The sequence below is a fragment of the Anticarsia gemmatalis genome, chromosome 6 (genome assembly GCF_050436995.1).
Source record: "Anticarsia gemmatalis isolate Benzon Research Colony breed Stoneville strain chromosome 6, ilAntGemm2 primary, whole genome shotgun sequence".
Taxonomy (NCBI): domain Eukaryota; kingdom Metazoa; phylum Arthropoda; class Insecta; order Lepidoptera; family Erebidae; genus Anticarsia; species Anticarsia gemmatalis.
The window spans coordinates 4,838,612-4,861,581 of record NC_134750.1 but is presented as its reverse complement, the minus strand read 5'-3'; the positions used below and the strand labels follow the sequence as shown (position 1 = coordinate 4,861,581).

The following is a 22,970-nucleotide window of genomic DNA, read 5'->3' as shown; positions in this document are numbered from 1 at the left end:
CTCTACCCAAAGTAAACCCTTGTCATATAATCATGTTATCATGTTTCGTATTTTGATAGGATTAAAGGTATAAAGACACCTGATTCACCTGAAACCGTTAAGCTAATTAAGGATATTCGCTACATAGGCTGACATTGAGGTAACTATACAAATACCTAGATAATACGTGCTAGGAGGTAACTAATCAATTCTTTTTCACTATGCTATTAGTGTTTAAATAAAAAAGTAATTAATGTGACGAATAAAATAATTTAATAGATGCCAGCGACATACAACAACATATCATTCACAATATTGCTGTTTTAACTAGAAGTACATATACAGCATAAAAATATTAAAACTATGAAAGCATGCAATTATTTTAGATTTTCTAAAATTCAGTGTCATTGCTAAAAAATATTACGATAAACAAATCAGAATGATGTATATTATTATAAATTTTAGCAGAATACACCCGTAATACAATAGACAAGTGAATCAAGGTCGTGGCACAGGCAAACTGTTGTGTATTTTTAAACCTATATTTTTGCATGAATAATATAATTTTCTATTAATATTTGCTCATTAGTATACGATATTATAATAGGTTATAAATGGAAAAACAATTCATTTTGTGACAATTGTAAAGGAAACAGGGGCGGCCGAGGACTTGAAATGTCGGGTATGAAACGGGAATCGTTCTTTTTGTCAAAAGCGCGGGAATTAGAAAGATGGTTCGGCTTAGAGACTGAAGTCAAGTGGGGTACAACTGCGTCTGTACTGGCGTTTCATTTAGTGTCGTTCTACTGGTGCTATCACTACGCAATACCTGTCAAATGGCAGTCTGTGGTGTTCGGTAAGAACTTTATATATTAAAGAATTACCCTTCTATTAACTCTCATCATGCATATCCCAGATTGGATACCCGGTCGAGCAGACATAAATGAAAGAAGATAATATTATGTTTGTAGATCATGAACATAAAACGTAGCCAATTAATCAGACTTAATAAATAAAATATTTTTGCAGCATACGCGATGTTCGTGTTCAGCGGATTCGGAATAACGGGCGGTGCCCACAGATACTGGGCGCACCGAGCATTCAAAGCCGCCACTCCGTTGAGACTTATTTTTTTATTCGGCTTTGCATCAGCTGGACAGGTAATATTACATTTTATGTGCTATTCTGGCGTCCAACTCTAGCCAATTTAAAGTAATGCTACTGCATCGTAAAATACAGAGGTAGTCTAGACAGCCTCTGGCTGTTACGATCGCAAAATATGGTCGTTTTGTGAACGTAAAATATTGGTTATTGGTACAACTTATGACGATATTTTTGCATTTAGATGTGAATTCTATGAGGCTATAATCTCAATACGATTTGAATAATAGACTAACGGTTCGTTTGAAATACGGCCTGTGGTTTAGCACTGGCAAATTGTTTATGCATAAGAACATTAGAACAGAATATATCATTTGAATGTATCTATGCAAAATTGTCGCTTAGAAATATATTTGTTATCTCCAGAACACATTATACCAATGGATACGGAACCACAGGGTGCACCATAAGTACAGTGACACGGAGTCGGACCCACACAACAGGGAGCGCGGGCTATTCTTCTCTCATATCGGCTGGCTCCTCATGAAGAAGAAGAAGGAAGTGACCAGCAAGTTCAGTGAGATTGACATGTCTGATATTGAAAGTGATCCCCTTATCATCTGGCATAACAAGTAAGGACATAAAGATAACGAGTTTTAGCTTATTCTCAAAATTATCATCGACAGTATTAATTAAAATGTAGGAATAATATACCTAGATTGAAAAGAGCCTTAGATTTGTTTTTTACGGAACGTTCCGAATCAAACAATTTTGTTTCGTCAGCGCTTGGTTAGTTAATTTTCTTCTTTTGATAGTTTTTGTTACACTAACATACTAAATTCATCATCATCATCTCAGCCGGGAATCGTCCACTGCTGGACAAAGGCCTCCCCCATCGAGCGCCAATAGGACCGGTCCTGGGCCGCCCTCATCCATCGGACATACTAAATTAATTGATTGATATTTGACAACATAATAGACAATAACAAAAATCTTCCTTGTGCTAGTTTCCCGGTTCCATTTTAAATGTTGAAGAGTTTTTTGCACCGACGGAAAAATAGAGCGCTATAAGTCGAACGCCTTTGTCCGACTTCCCCACTTTGCTAAGATTATGCATATTATTGGCTTACACGCTAATAAAAACATGGCTTTCATGCAGACTTTCACAGACATTTTCCCGTGATACGGCTATGAAATCGGATAGTATCTTATTAGACTAGGCTAACACAAAATGTAGCTAATCTTCGCAATTAAAAAGACATAATCTTTTAGATGCAAGAATATTATTTAAACTAAATTTCTATAGACTAATTTTACTCTAATTTTAAGTCTGTGACTAATAACCCTGCGATAAAAAATGGTCTATTAAAGCTCCAATCAAAACATATTTAGTACAATTTGTTGGAAATATTTACCCAGCCAACAATTATCAATCATTTGGGCGTTTCTTAAGAACAAAGAGTCACGTTTAATAATTAAATGTGTGATATTTTCCAGATACGTGGACATAATAAACCCACTGGTCGGCTTCGTCCTGCCTACATTAGTCGGCATTCTACTGTGGGGTGAGAACTGGCGCGCGGCCATCGCCTGGCAGACCTGCATTCGGTTCTTGGTCGTGTACCACAGCGAGCTCACGGTCAACAGCCTGGGCCACACGCTGGGCTACAGGCCTTACGACAAGTACGTTATCGATATCATCGTCTATATTTATGAGACGTTCTGCTCGCTTTGAAGGGACTCTTTCAATCTTCGCGACAATATTTAACGTGGTTTGAAAAGCATTTGAGACTTTAACTATATACCTAATTACCTACCTATTAACTGGTTTTTCAGGTGGCTTTTCATTATTTTATTATTTAAACAGTTTATTTCACTTCGCTGTCTTGATATTGGTATTAGGCATTGTATTTTTCACCACAAGATTACTAGTTGCAAGTTTATGATCTATCGTGCGAACTTTAACAAAAAAAATCATTTGTGTCGCAGATCAATGAGGCCAGCTGAGAACGTGATCATCGCGGCCTTGACTGGAGGCGAGGGTTGGCACAACTTCCACCATTCCTTCCCCTTCGACTACCGAGCGGCTGAATTTTATCACTTCCTCGATTTCACAACAAATCTCATACATCTAGCTGAGAAATTCGGCTGGGTGACTGAGAAGAGAGAAGTATCGAAAGAAATGATACAGAAATATACTGCCCAACATGGCCCTGATAGTGCAGATATTCCACCCGAAGAACATAACCATTTAGAATAACAAATAGGCATACGAACTATTTTATCCTACTTTACTATATTATTTTGTGAAACAATGAAGAATAAGCACATGTATCTTTATCTGGTTGCCAAAGAATGTGGGAGTTAGTTTTAAATTTTGTAAAGGTGTAGAGTTTATTCATTTTAATTGTAGTTTATTATTTACTAGTTGAAGCTTTGCTCAAATAATTAAATCAACTAAACAATTGTTTTCATTGTTTAATGTAAAAACTAAATGCCATCAAAAACATTCTGTAAAAACCTCAAGTCTCGCCGTAAAAAGTTGTGAGATCTATATAATACCAAGTCGATTAATCTATTTAGTCTCTACTTAAAGGACCTTCTGTCTTAAGTTATTACGTATGTTATTATAATGCCAATTTAAAAAAAATACCTCTAAAACAAATAGACCGACCTGGCCATCGCATGATTTGATTATTAGTATGTATCACACTACACAGCACGACGAGAAGTTAATGCTCCTGAAATGTTAATGGCGAATTTGTGTTTTCTTGCGATGACCAAGTCGAACTATTTGTTTTAAAGGTATTTTTTTTAAAATTTGCATGATAATAACATACGTAATAACTTAAGACAGAAGGTCCTTTAAGTAGAGACTAAATAGATTAATCGACTTGGTATTATATAGATCTCACAACTTTTTACGGCGAGACTTGAGGTTTTTACAGAATGTTTTTGATGGCATCTCACTTCTTTTTGTAGAGCGAATAGAGCAAACATATTTTTCATAATTCAACATATTTTCCTATGGGAATGTTGTTCAGTTTCATGGGCTAAACACCCTTACCCACCCTATACCCCCTCCCGTTATGTCTCATATAGTAGATACATATTTACACCTATTTATTTAATTTTCTACAGAAATAATAATTTAATTCATTAACTGCAAATGTAGCCTTGTAATCTTATACATTTATATGGGATTACAAAGTTATTGTTGCAGTTCGTGTATTTAGAAAACTTGACCGAAATTAGAAAATATTGAATTTTTCCCATGATTAAGACACTAAACCCTATTTGTATTCTAAATTTTAAGCTTCTAAGTCTGCTAGAAGTACCTTAGACTTTTGATGATCGGTGAGTCAGTGAGTCAGTGAATCAGTGAGTGACAAAATTCAAAATTTTAACAAGTTGTCATTCTTAAACTACTGGTTCAAATTGACTGAAATTTTAAATATACCGTGTTTATACAATGACTGATTAGTTGCTGAAAATCCAGGCTTCTTGTTTTATCCACAACGAAATTATAGGGGTGTCAAAAATAGCCCGAATTGCTTCGAGAAAAGGATGTTACGGCCGTGCCGCTTTTTTTTTGCTCGACTTGCGGGGGCACTTCCGTGCCCCCAGATAAACCACATGTAAGTACATACCCAACATGATTTACATAATTAATATGGATGGTCATGCAAATAATAAAAAGTCATTTAGGTCAAATTTATAAAAAATAAGTTTTGTTATTCATTATATTATTAATAGAACTGTGGAACATGCCTGATGTTCCACAGTTCTATTGATTGGCTTGAACAACTTTGACACTAGATTTACTACTAAACATACGATAAATATAATAAAACGCTTTAATCTATATAAATAAACATGAATCACCGAAATGTATTTACGCGCATAACTTTTGAACAACTAAACCGAATTGGATAATTCTTTTTTTATCATGTTTTTGATCATCGGGACCAAGTTTGTTTGGGATTGATGCGATCAAAATGTCAACTCAATCAACTCAACAAAGAATCAACGGGTTAAAGAGTACCCGGACAGAATCGTTCATGTTCGCTTGTTTGGAATAAAACCAACCTAAAGGTATATTATTTGATGAAATGATGTTCAGTCTAGCCACTAAATCAATTTGTTGCGAAATCACGCAACACAGTCGTAGGTTCAACAGAAATTCAAAGCCAACAAGAATGTGATTCTCTACCGGCTAGTAATGTTATCGAGTTGATCAGCGCCTCTAGCGGGTACCCTAGGAACTAATTGTTAAGTAAATAAATAAATATCATTGGACAACTCACACATGGTCATTTGATTCCAAACTAAGCAGAGCTTGTACTATGGTAACCAAATAACTGATAAACATACTTATATACTTCTAAATACATACTTATATAGATAAATTGACATCCAGGCTCAGAACAAATACTCGTGCTCATCACACAAAGATTTGTCCCGGGTGGGATTCGAATCCACCACATGCGGCGCTACAGTTGTTGCGGCGAGGTGACCGCTTAAATCACTGCCCCAAACGTGCAGTTAAGCACATATGAATTGTCAAATTCTCGAAAATCGCTACCGACTGTACAGAATTACGCTACAAAAACATAACAGCAATGTTCCAAACAAAAGTATGTTCGTACAAACTGCATTAGCATGCAGTTGCACCATCAGTTTCAAAGGCCGATCCATTCTCCATGGCAAACATACCTCACGGTACTAAACATAGAAAACAGTATTCAATATTTTGTTTTCTATGGTGTATAACGTCAAACCACTTTTAGTTGAAAGGTTTTGCCGTTGAAACGCCACTAACGCCCCTAACACGTAGCCTTTACATTACAAATTACATGTAATTACTCTCCAATTGAAATTAATGGACAGAAATGCCAGCCTAATGAGGTCTTGTAGTTTATGAAGCTATTTGCACGTCAATGTTTCCGAGGATTAGGATTTGCATACCGCTATTTTGTCTAGACTTTAATAATAATAAGTTTTATATGAGATACAAATTAACACTAGTGCACATTTCTTTCATTCACTATACCAGTAAAAAGTATTTGACATGTAAAATTACCTTTTAAAAATAGTTCTTGCGGAGTACATACATTTCCCAATAGCTGTTTGGTAGGCGATCGATAATGGAAATAGATTCTCTGTGGCGCGATTCTTGCGGCGGCATTTTCGACTATCGACAGGTTGACATTAAAAACGTGATGCAAAAATAGTTCCTACGCACTAGAGGCGCTAATCCAATTTTCATACAAATTTATTTCTTTAGCTAACCGGTTGTTGATAGTCCACAAAGTTTTTTTTATAATAATTATTGATAGAAGTAGGAAATAGCCCCTCTGTCTGTTCACTTTCTTAAACTTACAGTAATCAAATAATGACCCACGAAGATATCAAACCTCTTAAAACTAGCTACAATGCATTTGACAGTGAATGGCAGCTTCAAAAATAAATATTACAGCACTACTAAAGTCCAAGTGTTATAGCCAACAATAAAGACGTAAAGTAATTTGTAAAGAAACACTGAAGATTTCATAATAGAGTTGCATTCATAAATAAATATGAATAAAGATGAACCTTGGTGTTAGAACGTGATCGTTTGAACATGTTCTATAATAATTCCAGTGGTATTAATGTGTTGGATTATCTTGATAATAAATTAAAATAAATAAATATAAATAAAACGCATTAAGGTCCCACTGCTGGGCAAGGGTCTCCTCCTGTAAAGAGTGAGGAGTAAGGCCGTGAGTCCACCACGCCGGCCAAGTGCGGGTTGAGGACTTCAATACTAATATTGATAAAAATTTTAAAATTGATATATTCCTAGGTAGTTGCAATTAGCCTCAGATGGTTTTAGAAATCTTTTTAAGGAAATTTTCACAACAGGAATAAAGTAAACTATTATATTTAAAACGAAAGGATTTTAGAAATCGTTTCAGCAGTTTAAAAATACATACCGTTCTAAAAATGGAACCTCCAAAACTATTGTTACTGAATATCTGCTGCTGCTAGAAGCCGATAAATAAGTAGTGAGTCATTAGATAAATATTACACTGACAAGCTCGTAGCACTACCTCCCACATGCAAGAGAATTCATTACAATAACTCATTGAGTAACAAAATTAAAGGTAAACCTACAATTAAGCAGATATCGCCGGCCCCCATCTCAAAGGCCCACAATCTCAACTGTGAACAGCTTTCATCGAGATATATACTTATAATAAATAGTAAACGTGGTAATTATTAACACAACAATAGGCCTATCAAAGATGCGTTTGTGAAGCCGCCACAGATAAGACCAAACCGCGCGGTTCAACGTTTGTAACGCCTAAATTGTTTACCACAATGGTTAAAATTGTTAATACACTACAGAACTTCTGTTTTCTATATATATTTATATAATATAATTATTAAGGCGAATTTCTAAAACCTATTACTGTAAACTTAGTTAATAAGTTCCTCTAGAACCGCGTTCATTTTGTTTACACACAAACATGAATACATGAATCTTGCCAGCCGCGCGATTTGATATCACATTTTTAAATGTGTGAAGACCCTTACATCTCTATTGGTGACCCTGAACGAAGTTAAAAATTATTAGTGTATTGTTCTTATAATTAGTGAGTCGTGGGTGCGTGGACATAATGATGATAAATTCACCAATTTGAACTTTCTCTCAGCGATTGTAACGTGTTGATCATTAACCGCTCATTGATTGATTACACAGATAAGAATCAAACCATTACACAACAAGTGTTGAGAATCAACATGTTGTAAACTAATTGATGACATTTGTTCGAAAGTGAGCTCGCTTTACTGCTCGGTAGAACACAATAGCAATAAAATTTCAATATAAAGAATGGTCCAGACTTCAATCGATTCAACGCACATCACACATGTGAGGTTATAGGTAGAAACTGTGTAATTTGGTGTAAAATTGCTACAGTAATATTATATCACCTATGATTGCAGCAAATGCACTCCTATGGGAAATTTGCTGTTGTAAATAAATAAACAGGCAGTTTGTCGTCTTGGGATTCTCACAGCGGCAGCGTGGCCATAAGCTTTCTAAAGAGTTTATGGCATCTAGATTACTCCATGATCTGTTTAGAATAAATCATGGTGTTCATTTTGTTGTAGTTGTGTAGAACCGTCGGTGAGGAAGTTGTTACGTCAGTGGGATGTGCACAAAGGCAGTTCGCATTGAGCGTGTGTCGACTACGTATTGATCTGGCAATGCATTTTTTACTCAAGGGAAAGAAATAAACCCAATAGAAGCATGCTTACATGTAAAAGGGAAGTTTTCTTTTTAGTCGGTGTTATATGTTATAGTGCTAAAGGCGTATTATTTCATTGTGTGTTCGAGTATCTTTAAGGATTGATTGGGTGCATTGTCTGAGTATGTATATAAATCTTTCAAATGCCGGAATAAACTTATCAAAAAATCTATTCTAGTGAATCTCTTTACAAAATCTTAAATTCTAACAAAGAATATAAAAGTAAGTTGTAAAGGAAGTAAATTAATTACTCCATTGTGAAGGTTGTAGTACAAGAATACTAAAAATACTTCATTGTTCCGAATTCCCAGTAACAAAACAAGTTCCTACATTTTAAGTTTTTTTTTTTTTAAATGTTGCAAAATTTCCCGTAGTGTAAAACCAATTATTCACAAGAGATGGGAGTGTAATCTTTAATTGGCTATCTCCCAAAACGGTAGCTAATTACTAACAGGTTTCCCACAGAAAACCTTTGTAGTGTTTTGTTATCTTCTAGACGATATACATGGTTTCGCTTTTACGGTAGGTACCTACACTTATGATGAGTGAATATTTCGTGGGAAGTTGATAAAAAACTTGTTAATAATTCATCCAACGTTGAGTCTACCATAAGTATTTTAATTAATGTGAACCTAGTTTTTATTGAAATAAATTAATTAGCAAAACAGTCGTGTCTAATAGATGTTTCCTTCACAATTTATTCAAGGTCTCAAGCTTCATCCCAGCCAATGCAGACGATGCTAAACTACCTATTGTGACTTAGTCTGTTATGGTACTACAAAAACACAAATTGATTCTATCAAAACCACAAAAGAAATCGATCTCCGATATCGAATAGTAAACGGTATTGCATCACTGCAAAAGCTGGCAGATCGTCCATTTTGTGCACACATTGTATACGCGGTTTCCGCGTTATATAACTGTATAGCTGTTATATAGTTACACGTTGAGATCGATGGTGTATGCGTAATGTCAACACGGGCTGCACTAATTGCATTGTTTAGGATAATCGAAGGTTTTGGTCAAGGTTAAACCGTTCCACGTACCATATCGCACTGAGCTTCACCGTCGTCGTCATAGAATATGGTGTCGCAGTCGTCCATCCCTGCGGCTGAGTGCGCCCGCCTCACTCCTCAACGGGACTCACCGGCCCCGTCATCAATAGCGGCACACGCGGCCGGACCACCGGCATCCGAACTTGCACTAATTATTTACGGCTACACACCAACACCGACTCTTCGAGAGCACTATCGTAACGAATTTAACGATCGAAATCTTCTGGATAATCCGATGAGTCACGCGACGGCGAGCTGACTAGGTGCAACACTGGCGAGCTCCGCAGACACACTTCGGAAGGTGTGGGTGTCCTTAACGAGCTGAACGAGACGCAACCTCGTGGAGGCGCCTCGCGTTCACGGTAGAGTTTTTGGGCACTAAGTGTCGGATGAGCCGATTGATTGTGTATTTTTTGTTGTTCAAGGGCGATCCGCTGAGTGAGCTAGGCTTTAGATGGTGTTTTTGTGGCCAACTGCGTAGATAGCGGCGCTCGGCCGGGGTGAGGGTGGCGCGCGCACTCGTCGGGGTGCATTGATCGGATCCCTACTGCGCATGTCCCCTCGACAGATTTCTCGACTGTTTTGACATTTGCTCTAGGAACCCTTCTTTTAAAACGTCCATTGCGGATTGGAGAACACTAGACGTTGAATGCGTCGGTTTAAAAGTAGGAAATGGAATGTGAAAAAGCCTCTTTGCGTTTTGAGTTGTTGAAAATAAGAACGATAGAATGGCTAACAAAAAATACACGTCTTTGTAATAAATGCTGCATCTTACATTAGTTCTCACGTGTTTTTGTACACAATGAAGGCACCTGGTTAGACTTCACCCGCTTAATTATCGCTATTTTTGCGCTGCGCGCTGTACAAAAAGATAACGAATGCAGACAGGGCTTAAAAGGAAAGTAAAGTACATTTTTACGATCATTGTACTTAGACACATTGTTATTAAAAGTTTTGCGAGTATTACATACGTTTACTTTTTATATCAAAAATTTACTAGAATTCATTTATTAATTCGTTTCCAACTGATAAAGAATTTATGCAACGTGTGTAATTCAATAATAAAATTCTTTATTATGTTAATCACTCTCGTAAAATATCTAATTAAATTTAAGGTGGATTTTAAATGAATATTTCTGACGCACCGGAGTGAAACATGAAAACAAGTAGTGGAATCTTCAAACTTCAGATATTCGGAATATTTTGTTATTATGAACCTGTAAGTTAATTCCTTACATGAAAAATAAAAATATAAGACAGATAATTATCACTCCTAACTTTTGCCCACGACTTCGTCAACGTAAAAATATTTCCCGGGGGAAAAATGTATGCCATATGTTATTCCAGGTTATAAACAGTAACTATTTGTGTACCAAATTTCATTAAAATCCATTCAGTAGTTTCAGCTTGATAGTGTCACAAACATATGTACATTTATCCATACTTAGAAACTTTCGCATTAATAATATTAGTAGGATATAATTACTTAGTTTGTAGCCCGGTTCAACATGACTCTCCCCAATACTCTGCTATGACGTCATAATAACAACATTTAATGATATTGCACGGATAGCTTGTAGGGGAGAGTTCGGCAACAGCAATAACATTATATTAGCACATAGATAGGAAGCTACTCTTTCTTCTATTGTTACCCCTTTATATGTAATACCGTAGGACGTAATAGGGTGCTCTATTCATTGCCAATATCCCTTCCGTTTAGTGGGATAGTCTAGCTGAATTACTCGAATAGGGTCGAAATGTATCATTTCAGGGATAGTGTCAGTTAATTTGTGGTTATCGATAGACGTTACCATTCATTAAACTGCTTCAATAGCCAATAAGCTTTAAAAAGAATAATAAAACCTTTTATTAACTTCCCATGAATAATTGAAAAATAATAAAGAAAAAGTACTCATTTTTGGTTATCAGCGTGAATGGCATCGCTTTATATCCACTGTAAAGATAACTAGTGACTGATTCTTGGCGCATTCGGAAATGCACACGGCTGCCGCGTAGAGGTCTCCGGTTTGATGCCGGGTCGGGTTAAAAAAATATTCCTGACTTTTTCTGTTAAAAAATGCTTAGTTCGCGAAGTAAGACAGTTGTAGACATCCATGCCTCGAAATGCACGATTAGCCATCCCACCTGGCTATCATAGTAACGACAATAGAGAGTGTTCCTGTGTATTGTGCAAACACTTGGACACAATTAATAAAATTCTGTGCCTACAGTTGGCTGGTTTAAATAAAACTGGCCGCCGCGCGCTGGTTTATCGTCTACATGACTTCAATAAGCCTACGATTATATCACTATCTATTTATTTGGCTTAGTTTTTGTTACAATTTGTTAACTGTATGCTTGGCCTTGATCATTGTTTGTAAAACCGGTTCTAAATGTTCTGATAGTGATTCGATCCGCTTCAAATATCGATCACGAGTACAATAACAATGTATTGTGAAAACGCAGACAAGGAGAGTAGCTCTATTGATATCTCTTATCTTTTAGAATCTATACTAATATTATAAAGCTGAAGAGTTTGTTTGTTTGTTTGAACGCGCTAATCTCAGGAACTACTGGTCCGATTTGAAAAATTCTTTCAGTATTAGATAGCCCATTTATTGAGGAAGGCTTTAGGCTATATATCATCACGCTACGACCAATAGGAGCAGAGTACCAGTAAAAAATGTTACAAAAACGAGGAAAATTTTGACCCATTCTTTCTTATGTGACGCAAGCGAAGTTGCGTGGGTCAGTTAGTGTACAAATAAAGAGAGCTGCTGTTTTTTAATAGGCAACCAACCAATTTAAAATAGTGTGGAGTTGATCTATTTCTATTGTAATATTAGTTTATAGGCTTTCGGCAAAGTTTATTGCAGCATGTAACGTTTTTACTAATGTACCAAATTGGAGCCCAAAGAGAGATCAAAGTTTTAATCATAAAGTCGATAATGTACATATATATGAGACACGGCAGGTTTGAGAAATTTCTACTTTAGGTAAATAACGGTTAGACAAACAAGCGAAATTGGAGCAGAGTAAGAGATAGAGCAAGCTGCTGATAATGCCTGTTAAATAATTAAATTATTCACTTGTTTTTCACTCATCTCGTAACACGACTTTGTAAATTTTAATGTTGTATGAAAACTTCAATAGCGCCTGTAGCGGGTGCCGAGGGAACTATTTTTGCAGTACATTTCAGAATAAATGTTAAATTCCCGATACTCGATAGTACACATTGTGGGGAATGGCGCTACAGTAGTGCGATTCGACGCCCGCTTGAAGCACCGATCAGATTTTCATACAAAATATCTCGATAGCTAGCCGGTTGTCGATACTCGATAGTTGTAGTTTAGTTAGATTAGTAGAGAACCGCGCTACATTACTGCGAGTGTAGTCCTAGAAGGCTAGAACGAATACAAGGCAGTTCAAGTAACGTTCTAGTTGTTAACATTTAAATGATATCCTATTTAGCCTACACAAAACAAGTTGTGTTGTAAATAGCTGTCAGAGCAGGTGCTATGAATGAACTATCGCTAAGTGTGTCAAGGCACTCGGGACAGGCATTCACTATGGTCTACTTAAACTACCCTTTAGCGTAAACGGGTCTATACGTATTGAAGAACTAAAACAGAAATAGTTGTTAAGCATCCATATTATTATAGTTAAATCCCATATGTGTTTGTTAGTCTTTAACGCAAAAACTACTGGACGGAAGATAATGAACAGTTTATAACCTGGTTTAGTACATAAGATATTAAGTTATGCGAAGTCGAAGGTAGAACTTAGTGAAATCGTTTTTACGCAGTTTTGTTGGCTTTTTTCTACACGGTTCTTTGTTTAATTTGGTCCGTGGATTAAATATTTCACATTAACGTAATAAATATATAGTTATAGTAATCACAAGTTATTCTATCCTTAGTCTTTGCCTAGTCTAGTTACCTTAGACTGGTAAATAATATTTTGGTTTCTAATTGCTTTATGGTAGAGACGGGCTGTTTTCAGATCACAAGAGCCATAATACTGCTCATATGGTATAAGTACACAGTTAAGCACGAAATGTAATAAATAAGTATTATTTTTCACTTAAGGAGAATACCTACGTATAGCTAACATTTCATTCTATAGCTACTGTACTATTAATCTATAAAAATAACAACATAAGGAATTCTATCAACTTACAAAAAATATCACTTCTGAACTCAATAGTGGGTCACAAATTTAACTCGTGAACGGGTACAATTTAACTCTCAGGGGGTCTCCTGCCGTTCCTAATCGAAATTTCGGGTCCATCCGTGCGTTTTAGATTCAAACCTTCATAATATTGTGCCGAAAGTTCAATCACACAAAGTTGTGTTTACTCAAGTTGTGACATAATTTAAGTTAGGTAAGCATGTTAGAATGTGACAGATGACGGAATCGACAAAAAATACGTAATATTAGGTCGGGGAAAAAGTATTTTCGCATTATAGTATGTATGAACTTGTAATATAATCTCTTTGGCTTCGAGATTCACAGATGAGTTCACGGTTCATTAGGTTTCTTTCAGTGAGCTCCAAACTAACATTGAAGTCAAAATAACATTTTCAAACATTATTTTTATTAAAACGCATAAACGCTTACTAAATTATTATCGATCGATGTTAATATATTATGTAATGTTATAAAATGTAATACGTTCTTAGATTTAATTGCCTTTATCGGTAAACCGAATGATTTAATAGCAGCGCCGGAAGTAAATAATACTAAGTATATCACGTTTGAGGCTAAATTTACGTGAGTCACACATACATTATGTTTGTATGAGGTTCAAAGTACTAGCCAATACTGTTCCAAGAAAAAAAAAATAGTAAGTATAAGAAACAATAATAGTGAAATGGATGTAATATTATTTAAAAAAGTTCCGGTGCGTAGTACTTGGACTACTTTCCATGGAACGGAAGAAGTTTGAAGGGATCATAAAAGATGGCTTACTTTGGCCTCTATCTACACTCCTAAAATATGGGTGCGATTTTATATATATTAAGCATAAATAGATATGAAATTTCGGATACGGAGTGGATCGGATATAGGAATGATTACTATACCGGATACAGATATGAAATTATTTCGGATTATCCGTTTCGGATTCAGATACGGTTACGGATATTTTTTTATCTATCGGATGTCCGAAAGTTTCGGTTACGGTTACGAAGCTCCGGAAGCATCAGGGATGTTAGCCCTTATAAAAAGCATTTCAGGCCACTTAGACATTCGACTGAGTACTACTAAAAGTTTAAAATACAAACTCTAAACCGCATTGTTTATCAGTTGCGGTATAAATAATGACGGAACTGATAATTCTAACAAAATAAAGTTGTTTGATAAATAGCGCAACGACATTTAGTTATGATATTATTATGAAGGCGGGATCGTGTAGTTCGTGAGGCTTGTTACGAAATGTCAAGGCGCCATTTTGATAGTTCCACAGATAAAAGTTTAACTTACGGATACAGTAATGTCTCGGGAAGTAAGACGAATTGATCGGTCTGAGTTTATACCTAGTATGCTTATGTCATTAATTATATTTTTGTTACCATTTGAATAGTTTTGAAGGTAATTTAAAATGTATGTTAGCCGACCTTAAAAAAGGCGTTCTTTCGGACACCGATACCGTAATTAATATTATGTAACAATAATTTTACTTTTTTTATTTTTGAATGTTTTGTTTTAATATTTTATTAGAGCTCAAAATTTAGACTTACATACATAATCATGCTTTCTTCCCATAGGGGTAGGCAGAGACCAAAAAACCACTTGGTATACGATCCTTACAAGCTTCCCGTCATTCACATCTATACATATGTATTGTCATACAGGACCACCGGTTACTGCGCACCTATCCGTTTTGCAAGACGTCACCGATATGATCTGTGTATATCGCTAAACGTATATTAGTAAAATTCATTTAAACCTTAACTAGCTGACCCGCGCAACTTCGCTTGCGTGACATTAGAGAGAATGGGTGAATTTCTTTCCCGTTTTTGTAACATTTTTTGCTGATACTCTGCTCCTATTGGTCGTAGCGTGATGATATATAGCCTATAGCCTTCCTCGATAAATGAGCTATCTAACAATGAAATAATTTTTCGAATCGGATCAGTAGTTCCTGAGATTAGCGCGTTCAAACAAACAAACAAACAAACTCTTCAGCTTTATAATATTAGTATAGATATATTTTATAATGCTGCTAGCAAATTATATTACAAGAAAATCGACGTGGGTATTCTACGAACAAAATATAATAGTGGCATGCCTATCAACTGACAACTTACCTACAACTCCCTTCGAGACATTACTCAGACAAATTACATTCTTCGTAATAAGAGTAAGGTCATAAGCCACAAGGAAAAGGTCATCTCTCTTATACGTTACACGTGACCAAAGTTCACACAATCTTACAGTTGACAACTACTGGGACAACATTTCCGAGATGTCCCGTTAAGGCAGTGGTTCCCAACCAGTGGTCCGCGGACCACCAGTGGCCCTGGAAGTCAAAATATAGTCCGCGAATGATTTTAAAATTAAACATTTTCAGGATGATTATTACACTCTATTTTTAATATACTTACAAAGTGGTCTCTGCTAGCGAGAATAATATAAAAGTGGTCCCGGACTAAGAAAAGGTTGGGAACCCCTGCGTTAAGGGATAACTCAGTGGGACTAGTGGGCTAGACCCTTTACCTTCTAACTGCCTCTTTGGTCTGGACGGTAATGTGACCACGAAATCTCGGGTTCGATACCCGGATCACACAGAACGATGATTTGGTTTTTTCTACTTTAACTAGACTAGAATATTTTTTAATGGTATCTTCTTTTCTTTTATTTATTTTTTCTTTTAACAGTAGTTCAGACTTCGGTTACATGTTCGGTACATGACGATAGACTTGTCCCTTATTACATTCTAAATGGCGAAAGGTGTGTGTATCTCATGAACCGTGAAAGTTAGACGGTTTAGAAAGAAAACTTTGCACGTCATGCATTTCTGTTGCCGCTTCAATAACAAATACTAGAAACCAGAAAAAAAGAACATAATTAAGGGGGCTCTCATGCAACAATTGTGCTTTTTTGGTTATTCCTGCTCGCTATTGATAACAGCAACAGGTAGATGCTGTAAATATTTATAAAAAAATAAATTTAACCCATTACTGTCCCACTGCTGGGCAAGGGTCTCCTCCGGTAATGAGGGAGGGATTAGGCCTTAAGTCCACCACGCTGGCCAAGTGCGGGTTGGGGACTTTGCATGCCCTCAATAAATGTAATGTGGCATAGGCGGCAACAGAAGTAAATATTTACATAGATAACATTGGTCAACACGAATTTTGAGTCTGAGTTCTGTACCTTTGATTTTGATTACGTATACCTAACTTAATAAGGAAATCATATTTTTATCTAATAAAGTTTGCTTTTGTAGCTTTTAGAACGAATTTTAAGTTTTAATGGTAAAGCTCTTTCTTCCACATACAATTATAAATATATAAGAGTAAAAAAGTTATGATTTATATATTTTTATTAATTTAAATGATGAAATAAGGCACAAAGAAACACAAAATACAAAAAGGATACAATTTTTTTTTAGAAATGAATACTTTTGGTTTTTTTTTGTGTGAAAATAGGAACTTGATGTGTCAGTAGGCTCTCTCCATATTCATGGTACTTCAAACTTCATCTTTTTTTTCTCTCCTCAGTACCAGGCTGAAAAAAATATTAATAACATTAATTAACGATGTACACATGTAATGTATATTTAAAAAAATATGTATGTAGGCATATAAATGTTCATTCAATATAAGGAGTATTTTCTTACCTTCTAAAGTGTTTTTGCAGTTATTACACAAGAAGTGAGGTGCCCTTATTTTATCCTGATTTCGTACTGACATGTTAAAGTAAGCTTCATAGTCAAAATGCCTTATTTGATGATAAACAAATTTTATTGGCTCTCACTTTAATAAATTCATCACATATGCAGCAAAAAGAGTCCACGTCGTTTTTACACTTTTTCGACGCCATTTTTAGACCCCGTGACGCAAAAAAATGTGTTATTCCTTTTAAATGCGCACGCGCATACTGCCATGACACTCTGCTACCACCCACTTCGCACCCCCAGACCCCTCACCCCTGGTTTTGAGTCATAAATGCAACGGCTCTTCAAAAAATCTGCCAAAACCTATATATTTAGTTTTCGTTATACAGGGTGTAAACGACGGTTAACCGAAAACTTCAGTGTTAATTTTGTGACACTAAATGCGCGAAATTTACTTCAACCATTTTTCTCGGAAATGATTGGTTCCCGAGTTAGTCATTTTTGAGCATTCAATGTATAGTGAACAACGCGATATATCTCCGCGCATGCCTACGAGATTTCTGGCGGCGGCGGCGCGCTGAGCGACGACATGTCGCGACGCGTCGTAGGTATCAAAATCAAAATCAAATCATTTATTCATTTAGGTCAAATGTTGGCACTTACGATAGTCATTACAATTACTGAATCTACCACTAGCTCGGAAAGGGGCTAGAGCCTTATGAGAAGAGCTAGCGAGAAACTCACGGCCACTCTTTTCAATCGCCAAAAGTTTTACAATGTGGTTGATACAATAATTGATCATGCGAGGAGCTGCCAACAATCAGCGGTACGTACGCGTACCACCACGTCTATGCGCTCACTAGTATGTATTATTAGATAACAATCTCATGTATCGTTTATGGTAGGTATCGTAAGTACGCTCGTATGTTACAATAGCTCATAGTAAAATTGTAAGTAGGTAGATACCTACTTGGCTTACGTGAAATCAAACAATAATAGCAAAATGTAACCAATAATAAGAAAGTGCTAAAACGAATTGTTATCAATGTCTATCAACACGCAATTACCTGGTGTATGGCGAGAGTTTGAGTAGGTACCTTTGGATCCGGACGTACAGGTGCAGAGCACGCCGTGCACTTCCACGTGCTTCACCATACATAGCACATCAACATTTCTTCCTATTTACGAACACAACTGCACTTCGAAAACAATAACAACAAAAATAATAACAATAAAAACAGTAACAGCTCAAAACCGAAACAATAACAAGTAATAATAAACAACAGTTCACACACGACACGACGAATAGGACATAACGAACGACACCGGTGAAGAGCTTCCGTCTTCCGCGAGCGAATTGCTCGAACTATCAAAGAGAGCCGCCGGCGCGGGCGCCTCTCCGCTCACTCGCGTCGCCCCTCGCCCGCGCCACCCGCTCCCTCCGCGCCGTCCGTGCGCGCGCCGCCGATTTGGTGACGAGCGACGAGTTAGGATCCCAGCGAGATTAGATTGAATAAAATATTGATGTGGCATTAGGTACTATTTTTACTTGTCACAGTTGTTACTCGTTGCATTGTAGTTTTATTCAAATACCGAATAACATTACAAACATTATTGATGTAAGTTTAAAATACCTACTTTGATATTTAATAACATAAAATCAGATTAAAGTAAATAAAATAAACACGAAACGTTTATTTAATTAAACCATAAAAAATGTAGGTACATAACAATGATAACAATCAATATCCATTAATATTCTTATCAGAGAAACTAACTTATCATAATTCATTATCCCCGGAGAATTACTTAGCATTCATTTTGTCGCATCCCATCTATGTAACATCCACGCGCGGTCGCGGCGTCACGCGTCACTACGGCCATCTACTTTTCGAGTCGCACCGCGCTTGTATGAAGTATGAATGAGCGTGTAAGTATCGAATAGAATAATAAGTTTGCAAGAACAAATAGAACAAAGCGACAATACTTGTTAAATTGTTTATTAGAGATTTTTATAGCGCTAAAGAATATCAATAGTATTTTTTGTCGTTCTGTATGTATTTGTACGTGTAATAATAATAAGATATCACACATTTTAAATCTTATTAATGTACCTTTTATCGGAAAGCGGGATAATTATGTCATTTTCATTTTTAACATAGAAGAACAAATACTAAGTAACGCTGCATACTAGTGAGAGTGAGGCTGACAGCTGTGTGCGTAATCGTGTCTGTGTGGCGCGCGTAGGTACGTCGACCGTCGCGGCCGGCCGCCGCCGGCGCGGTGTCGTTGGCCGCGGACAGCTGATAGCGAATTTTTTGTTTTTGTGAAAAACAGTAATATGACGGATTTTTTCTCATATTCATGTTGCACTGTGTAGTATTAACGAAATAATACCGAAAAAAAATAAAAAAAACGCATAAAAAATCGGAAAAATCATGAAAAAAGCGATGAAAATTTTCAACGCCATAAGCACCAGAATCATGTCTAGAATCTTTTTTTTTTCGTTTTCGGTAGCCTGTCTGTTACACCCTGTATAAAGTACAAAAGCAAACTTTATTTATTATTAATGTTATTCCTGTTTTCTTTTTGATTAATATAATCAGAAAATATTCACTAAAAGACAGGCTCAAAAAAAAAATTTTTTTTTGTCGACTTGTGTAATATGTATTTTTTAATTAACTTTATACACCTCTGCCTACACCTTCAGATATAAAAGGCGGTAAAATAAGCGAGTAATAAACTTACTTTCTTTCCTTTCTTCGAACAACATGTTTGTCTTAATGAAGATGTCATCAATTCTTACAAAGTTCTCACCTACAATACTTTAGTTATTAAGTTTCACTTAAGTGTTAGGCAATTAGTGTGATTGGCTAATTTGAAGACGTTTCCGATTGGAAATTGTCGTCGAGTATGTTGGATCGTTGAATTCATCCAGTGTTAATGGGTTAGTAGAAAATGATTTTCTATGGTAAAAATTACTCTTTCATTGAGCCGAACTTATTAAAAGACGCTATGCATCTGTGCAGCTTCGAATTAAATTTGATTTCTAGTTACAATGTTTTGATTTCAAACACTCATCCATAGAGAAGTAAAAGTTACTTAATAGCCATCAATGAAGCATCCCGTCACCTTGATTGAGATCATCCTGTTTACGACGCCCTATTAAATGCAAGAGATTGGTGGTGATAAAGTAATATTCAACTCAGCAACTAATTTCGTAAGACTTAGAAATGGCGTTACTCCTTAATTTTCCAGAGGGCCGATTGCCTACCACCATCGACTATCGACTATCGAGAAAATTTTAATGAAAATCTGATCAGTGCCTTAAGCGGGCGCCATAGGAGCTATTTCTCCCGTATATATTTTAAATGTCAAGCTCTTCATACTCGATAGCACCGAATCATGGTACAGAGGGGCAATGTCTACTACTATCGACAATCGGCCAATTAACGATAAGTTTTGTATGAAACCAGATCAGCGTTTCTTGAGAGTGCCGCAAGAATTTATTTATAGTAGGGTACATTTTTAATATCAAATTTTCGATAGCCGTTAGTACCGACTTAGAGAACCGCGTTACAGTTCGTGTGAACAATCCAAAGCACAATATCTCATCAAATTATATCTCTATTAATTTAAAACAAGCACCTTAGTTTCCTCACGATTCTTACGCAAGTTGTTTCGTTGTACTTATAACTATGTAGGGTAGAATACGATGAGCGATGTGCGCAAGAGTTTTTACGTTTCTTTGATAGAAATCTATGTACTTTTCTTCCGCCATTCTAATTGTAAAACAATGAACATACGCATGCTTGAATGTGACAACACGCTTAGTTATTTTATACGTGAGAAGATCAAATTTGGTATTGTTTGATTGTGTAAAATACGTCCATTCTAGGTTAGGTATGTATTATTTCAAAACTTTATAGCTTCGTCTGGCTGTATTTTTTACATAACATCACGCCGTTGTGGGTGTATGAAAATACACCTATGTTTCGCTATTTACAATGTAATTATCGCTTTTCACCAACAGCACTTTGCTCGACCCGGGAAACCCACCAGAGAACTTTGTGCGGCAATCACATCCACTACCGACCGCGCCACAGAGGCAGTCAGAATTCTTGTTTAACACTTAACAAGGGTGGTTGACAGAGCACAAAAAGACAACGCAAGCAGAGCCTGTCGGCTGTCCTCAATGTTACAGGCTTGAGAAGAACTCTTGCGTATCTTCGTCTTATTAAAACTATGAGACAAAACATTAAAACCACGAATGTAACAGAAATACTTTGAGCTGACGTGCCTTTAGTTTAACAATAACTCTGACCAACTTTGAAAAATGTACACCAATAAGAAATTCTTTGTGATGCAGTAACCTACTTATCTAATGACCGCTTATATCCTGGAACCATTTTGCTATTCGTCGCTACTAACTCAATAAAAAACCAACGTATAAAGATGAGGATGAAAGCTAGTTACAAAGTAAAATAATCTATTTTATAACTTTTTGTAGATAGTTCTTCCTCTTGGCGAATGTCGTTGGACTTATAACTTTTAAACTCTCGCGTTGCATGTTTAATGTATAATAGAATACGGGAATTAGTGTGTGATGACGGTTGGAAAAATCAAAATATGAGGGTGGATGGACATTCGTCCGCCTCATATACACGAAGTCCTGTCATTGCTGCTCCAGTCAGCCTGCGACCACGGTGAGTGCAACCTGCGCCGAAACGTTAGGTATTTTAAGGTAAAATGCGTGTTCGCGTTAATTCCCGTATTCTATTATCCAGGGACTTAGTTTTCAAAGCTTACCATAAAAATGTAGTTAACTAAATAAATAATGTCAACATTATGCAAGTGTATTCGTGATTGTGTGCACTTATAACGAATGTCGAACACTTCACATGGCCCGGTCAAGGTGAATGGATCAATAATGTTATTGAAAATATGCAACTCACAATAATTTTGTTTGCATTACAACATTATTGCGTGATTACCAACGATGCTTATGTCCATTACTGTTTGTCACGCATTTCTTGGCGGTGACTGAAAACATACATACTTTAAAATTGTTGTTATGGATGTGAAATTTCGGATGCGGATATATTAATATGCGTTTTATCGGTCTCGGATACGGTTACGTATGCATGTGAAATCATTGCGAATCATACCTTCGTTTCGGATATTAGATATCGAAGAATTCGATATAAATTAAGAGTCTGTCCCGCACCGGAAATTTTATATCTAATATATTCAAGTATACCATTTTATTTCGGCTATTCGATAGTTTTGGTTTCGGAGTTCCATAACACTCCTACGTTTATTATAACGCCTTGTATGCATGGTGGTTGGCTGAACACCATTTAAAACGATTCTTGTTTTGCTTGAACGAACTTGTGTTAAAGGACTGGGGAACATTTATGCCCTGCGTAAGAACTAGTGGAAGTAGAAGTTGACCTATCAGCTTTCCAACATGTATGATGTCTATTTAAATGGCACATCTTTTGAACATTTCCTCCAATGTTACCGGAATTCTCACGATTTCTTGTTCGTAAAGCAGGTTCTTGTTCGGAAGAATGCCATGTTTTACAAGAGCGTATACTGTGTATGTACACAAGCGGGTTAAACTTTTGTACTAGGAAACTATTACTATTCACACGACTATCTATAAAGTCTAAAAAAGATATTTACGACGATTTATGA

At 36.3% G+C, this 22,970-nt stretch overlaps 2 protein-coding genes across 6 annotated transcripts in view; one reads left to right on the top strand and one right to left on the bottom strand.

Annotated features, from left to right (window-relative positions):
- LOC142973561 (uncharacterized) overlaps positions 1-22,970 on the bottom strand; it is a 104,255-nt gene that overhangs the window by 59,999 nt on the left and 21,286 nt on the right. Inside the window, exon 1 of one of the 5 annotated variants that reach the window (XM_076115393.1) lies at positions 9,422-9,908. The exons of the other annotated variants lie outside the window; for them this stretch is intronic. Within the exon in view, the coding sequence (XP_075971508.1) occupies positions 9,422-9,478 (57 nt within the window). The 5' untranslated portion in view covers positions 9,479-9,908. Of the gene's footprint in view, positions 1-9,421; positions 9,909-22,970 lie in introns of those variants that run through there. 5 annotated transcript variants of the gene reach the window in all.
- Positions 555-4,091, top strand: LOC142973865 (acyl-CoA Delta-9 desaturase-like). Its single transcript, XM_076115886.1, has 5 exons — positions 555-835; positions 1,009-1,139; positions 1,507-1,712; positions 2,578-2,763; positions 3,070-4,091. The coding sequence occupies exons 1-5, from the start codon at positions 655-657 to the stop codon at positions 3,338-3,340; spliced, it is 975 nt and encodes a 324-aa protein (XP_075972001.1). The 5' UTR covers positions 555-654; the 3' UTR covers positions 3,341-4,091.